At 43.2% G+C, this 6,202-nt stretch overlaps 1 protein-coding gene across 1 annotated transcript in view; it reads left to right on the forward strand.

The window, feature by feature from the left end:
• The window catches only part of LOC119421476 (neurabin-2), a 37,107-nt gene that overhangs the window by 15,551 nt on the left and 15,354 nt on the right, over positions 1-6,202 (forward strand). The window contains exon 5 of the mRNA XM_037688826.1: positions 3,926-4,058. Within this exon, the coding sequence (XP_037544754.1) occupies positions 3,926-4,058 (133 nt within the window). The remainder of the gene's footprint in view (positions 1-3,925; positions 4,059-6,202) is intronic.

The following is a 6,202-nucleotide window of genomic DNA, read 5'->3' on the forward strand; positions in this document are numbered from 1 at the left end:
ACACACACACACACACACACACACACACACACACACACACACACACATTAGTATATGTACTCTACAGGAAACGAGAGGGAGAACTCACAGTGGGCAAGCCTGTGGTTGCCATGGAGATGTAGCCATGTGATCAGGGAGGCGGTCACCAGGGAGACGGATGCTGCTGACCTTTTTGAGACGGGGAGGGCCGTTAAAGAGAGAGGAGGAAAGAGGGCAGTGAGGATGTAATGACATATTTTGTCATTTTTGTTGTCCAGAACCATCGAGGAGGATGGAGAGAGAATTGTAGATTTTAACAAAATAAGACATCACACAGCAAAAGAGTTTTACTTTTAATCATCCATCCATCCATCCATTATCTTTACCCGCTTATTCCATTTTGGGTCACGGGGGTCGCTGGTGCCCATGTCCAGCAATCACTGTGCGAGGGGCGGGGTACACCCTGGACGGGTCGCAAGTCCATCACAGGGCCACATAGAGACAAACAACCATTCACTCTCTCACTCACACCTAGGGACAATTTAGAGTTACCAATCAGCCTAACATGCATGTTTTTGGACTGTGGGAGGAAACCGGAGTACCCGGAGAAAACCCACGCATGCACGGAGAGAACATGCAAACTCCACCCAGAAAGGCCCCTGGACCGGGGTTTGAACCAAGGACCTGCTCGCTGAGAGGCAGCAGCTCTACCAGTTGCGCCACCGTGCTGCCCTACTTTTAATCAGTGTTTTGTAAAAGATGTGTCAACAGTGAAACGTCATTATTACTTTTCAGCTGTTATTTTCTCGTTTTTGTCATGATTTTGAATTTGACACTCCTTCAGCAGAAAAATACATCAAAATGTGCTATTAGAGATAATGGGCTGTAACTCTTGGCAGCAGTACATCTTAAGATAAAATTAACTAAATAAACAAATAAACACTCTACCCAACAGTGGGATTTGGGGAAAATGCGTAAGAAAATGCAGCCCTCTTTGAAGCGCTACAGCTCAGACATTCTTTTCAGTAGAAACAGTCAAAGTTTCAATAGGTCGCAGAAAGTTAGATGTTACATCACTGACCTGGTATTTTCATGTCTTTTTTCAGTTTTTACACAATTATTGTTTAAGTTGTATAAGTTTTGGAGTCATACTGACCTTTCAGGTGTTTAAACTTTCAAACTTCTTTTTGCAAACAAGCTCTTTTTCCCCAAAACTTTGCTCTGCTTCTACAGTTTCTTCACTTTTTCCTCATTGTGTCTCTTTACAGCTATAGGACGTGTTTTTTTGTTTTCTCAACCCACCCTCCAAAGTGGGAAGTGCAAACATCCAAACTCTCACTGACTTTCAGTGTTTCTGAGCTCAGAATTCTCACTTTAAAAATGGACGTTAAAGGGTGGATTTACTAAATATTTGCATGTGCAAAAACGGGCATAAACTTGGTTGCGTGTGCGAACAGATTTGGAAGCTGATCTACTAACATGGCCTCAGATTTGGAGGTGCTGATTTTCATCCCAGCCGCTTCACACTCGGTTGTGAACCGCTTCAGTGAGAGCTGGAGATCATGGCAGGATGGCGTTAACAGGACCACATCATCTGCAAAGAGCAGAGATGGAATCCTGAAGCCACCGACCTGGAATCTCTCCACCTCCTGGCTGAACTGAGAAATTCTGACCATAAAAGTTATGAACAGAATCAGTGACAATGGGCAGCCCTGGCGGAGTCCAACTCCCACCCTGAAAGGGTCCGACTTACTGTCGGCAATGTGAACCAAACTCTTGCACTGATTGTATAGTGACTGAACAGCCCAAAGCGATCAAATACTCCGCCGAGCACCCCCCACAGTGTACCCTGAGACAAGTCCACAAAACACATGTAGACTGGATGGGCAAACTCCCATGACCCTAGTGAAGGTAAAGAGCTAATCTAGTGTTCCACGACCAAGACAGAATCCGCAATGTTCCTCCTGGATCTGAGGTTTGACCAACGATCAAATTCGCTTCTCCAGTACCCCTGAATAGACCTTACAGGGAGGCTAAGGAGAGTGAAATCCCTGTAATTGGAGCACACCCTTTGTTCCCCCTTTTTGATGAGCGGAACCACCAACCCAGTCTGCCAATCCAGTGGCACTGCCCCCGATGTCCACGTGATGTTGCAAAGGCGCGTCAACCAAGACAGCCCCACAACATTCAGAGCCTTAGGGCAGATCTCATCTCATTCACCCCCGGAGCCCTGTCGATGTGGAGTTTTTTAACTACCTTGGTGACCTCAGCCACGGTTATGGCCAGACCAGCCCCGAAGTCCCCCGACTCAGCTTCCTCCATGGAAGACGTGCTAGTGGTATTGAGAAGGTCCGAGAAGTATTCCTTCCACCTCCCGACGACATCACTGGTTAAGGTCAACAGCACTCCACCTTCACTGAACGCAGTGTTAGTAAAGTGCTGCTTTCCCCTCCTCAGCCACCAGATGGTTTGCCAGAATCTCTTCGGAGCCGACCAAGAGTCTATCCAAAGTGTCACCTATCTCCTCCCACATCCAAGCTTTTGCCTCAGCAACACCAAAGGGTGCGGACCGCTTAGCTCTCCTGTACTCATTTGCCTCTGGAGTTTCACCAGCCAACAAGGCCTGATAGAACTTCTTAAGCTTGACAGCCTCCCTAACATGGGGTGTCCACCACCGAATTCATGTATGGCCACCACAAGAATCATAGAAAATCTTGTGTCCACAGCTCAAGGCAGCCACCTCAACAAATGAGGCTCGGAACATGACCCACTCGGCCTCAATGTTCCCCGCCTCAGCTGGGATGCGGTTAAAGCTCTCCTGGAGATGTGAATTGAAGATCACATCATCTATATATATAGATATACATTACGTCATAGATATTGTCTATCCAGCAATGCAATTTTGGAGCTTCTGGATGATCTAAGGACTGACTAAGCCAGTCACAAGAAGGAGTCATTCCATTTCACCTATGACAAAACTCCTTTCAACACTACATTTCCTTGCATCTGGGTCATTTCTGCGCAAGACGACGTTGCTAACATTTCATCTTGAGCTATTGTTTCCTTTGTTCTTCTTTGAATGCCTTGCCATTTTTTTTCTCAACGTCACCTGGTGTTCTTCTTGTTTTACCCACAGCATTGACTTTCTCACAGATTGGATCACATATTGCATTTCTTTTGGTTATATTCATCAGATTCCTCTTCTGTAACTAGTAATATGTTTGTTTGCTTCTTATACTAACACCTCAAATTCCATCACTTCAAAACTTCATTTTGCGCTTGCGGTGCTCACCCAAATTTTTCATGGTGAAAACCAGTTGCGCGCAAAACCTTCATTTAAATAAGGCGGTCTCCACCACTTTTACACCTGTTGCCAATTGTGCCCACAATTAGTAATTCACGCAAAACGCACCCACCAACAGCGCGATCTGTGGGAGTGAACACATAATTTATCGCCCGCTATTTGGGATCTTAGTAAATCATGCCCTAAGTGTCGTTTTAACTTGTTGTACATCACAAATCTACATCAAACTCTGTAGATGCATATAAACTTATCTGTGTGACGTCCGATTGCTGCTGTCTCCTTTAGTTCAGTAGTATTTCATTATAATTTATAGTTTTCACACAGTTCGAGGCTTACTTTCTACTCTGTGTTTCTGTGATAGACACAAGTGTGCTGTTACCATATTGACCTGATAATCCACTGATTGCAATTTAATTAAAAAATTTGGTTTTCATTACGCTTTTTATACAGTCCGTACATCCAAAAAAAACCAAACCTTGAAACATTGTTTGGATTTATGTGCAGATACGTCTGGTTTACATTTGTATTGTAGTAAAGTTGTCACGGCCTCTTCAAGGACGTAAAGCTTCACGCTGCAGCTGAAAACAGCTAATCCACATGAAAGAAACTGCATGACCTTTAACCCCTGCTGTGTGCACGCAGGTCTTCACCACCTACTCTAACGAAGAATACGATCGAAGCAATAGTGACGTCGACCCCATGGCGGCCTCGGCCGAGTACGAGCTGGAGAAGCGAGTGGAGAAGCTGGAGCTGTTTCCTGTCGAGCTGGAAAAAGGTTTGAACGCATCTTTCTGGTCACTCAGTCAAGTCTCTTATGTAACTACACACCTTCACACACGCTCGGTTAAAATGGCAGCGTTTCGAGCGAGGACATACACTGTCTGTCTGCTTGCGACTCCATTATCCCCTTATGGGATTAGAGTTAGTGTGGATTAGCCTGATTAGCAGATAGTAATTCTGGAGGTAGTGGATTTCAAGCAGTAACCTTGCGTGCTGACTGCTCTCAGTGCAGCGTAGTAACTACAATTCTAACATGTATTTACATCGGAAATAAGTACAGTTATTGTATAAGTAAACCAATTATTTTAATTCCAAGGGTTTGTGTATCAGAATTGAAGATGGAATAATAAAATACAATCCCTTGCTCCTTTACCTGATCTTGAAATTATGCAACCTCAGATTGGCAACACCGGACTTAATCCACTGTGTGGACAAAAACTAAGACAAAATAGAGAAAGAGTGTGACATTAATAGTCTGATGCTGCTCAATAATCCAGGTAGAAAGATCTAACAAAGTTGTAAGGTCCTCTGGACAGATGCAAATAAAATAAAAACTTGTTGAAATGTTTCATCTTTTATCCAAAAGACTTCTTCAGTCAGAGGAGCTGCAACAAACTCAGTCTTATAAACAGCACCTCTCATTGTGGATCAACCAGTTTGTTGTTGACGTCCAGAACTACCTGTTCACATGATAAGAGGACCATCAGTCCAACAATTGATCATTAGTGCCCTGATGGCTGTTTACTATTCACAGCGGGCTGAGTGATACTAGCAATAACAGCATTGTAAGAGGGGGACAGTTGAACACGGAGGCTCCGCCCCTGTTTAATGATGGGCGTGTTCTCTTCACAAAGATGGCCTCCTTCACTCCTCTGTCAAACCATCATTCCTCTCTGTGAAGAACGTGTCGTGCACATCTTCGTCCCCGAACGAGTGACCACTGGCCTGGAGATGAGTGTGACATTATGAACATAGTTGCTTCCAAAGACATAATTTGTATTAGCTTGAAGTCCATGGTTCTAAAATAAAGAAATAAAAGCATAAAATAGATAACTATCAATCTTTATCCCAGCAAATTTAGAAAAATTGCAACCAAAAAAAAAATAAATAATAATACTCCCATGAATTTTAGCCTTTAATTAACCTTTTAGATATTAAAGTTTAGGATGACACTTAATTGTGGAAATTTGTTGAGTGATTTTGTCCTTTTTATAAAAAAAAAAAAAAAAATGAAAGTTGGACTCAGGTTTCAGACTTCGGGGGCAATGACCTTTGGACAGATGAGACCTGCACAGCTCTGTGTTTAAACCAAACTGAGTATTAGCACCAAGGGCTCATCCCAACTGCCAAACACGGCAGTGGAAGGTTGATGATTTGGGTACCTTACTGTTATTGGCTGTGATGGGATCATGAAACAGGATAATGATCCAAAACGCGCAGCTAATCTACAACAAAATGGCTGCCGTGGCTCAATATGTGCTAAAGTGGAGAGATATGATATGGGCGATCTTCTCGTTGTGGAATGAAACAATAAACAGATTTAGAGTAGTCCCTCGCTACTTCGCGGTTCGTTTTTCAAAGTAAGACCGGACATGACACACAATTGGCTGATTGATGGATGAGCCGCACAATAGGCATGTCATTTTATTTAAAATAAATTATTTAGCACCTCTTGCACCTTTGTGCAGCCCACAGCTGCAGGAAAAGCTTCCTCCTGCAGCTCTTGAGCGGAGAAGTGGGCGTGGCCGAGAACGCTGGAAGAAATCATGACAGGCTGTGCTCTTTAGTTTAGAAACATTGTTTAGAATGTGGGAAGGGTTTAAAACACCGATATATATATATATATATATATATATATATATATATATATTATTTTTTATTTTTTTTACTGTATTTTCCGCCATACATGTCGCAACACCCTATAAGTCGCATCAGTCCAAATATGTCTAGTAAAGTAGAAAAATAATAAATAAGTTGCTTTACCATATATGTCACATCTATTATGCGTCACCGCTGACACGTCACGTTTGTTATGTGTCACCGCTGACACGTCACGTTTGTTATGTGTCACCGCTGACATGTCACGTTTGTTATGTGTCACCGCTGACATGTCACGTTTGTTATGTGTCACCGCTGACA

This window comes from Nematolebias whitei, chromosome 15 (genome assembly GCF_014905685.2).
Source record: "Nematolebias whitei isolate Nwh7 chromosome 15, NemWhi1, whole genome shotgun sequence".
In the NCBI taxonomy this organism is placed as follows: Eukaryota; Metazoa; Chordata; class Actinopteri; order Cyprinodontiformes; family Rivulidae; genus Nematolebias; species Nematolebias whitei.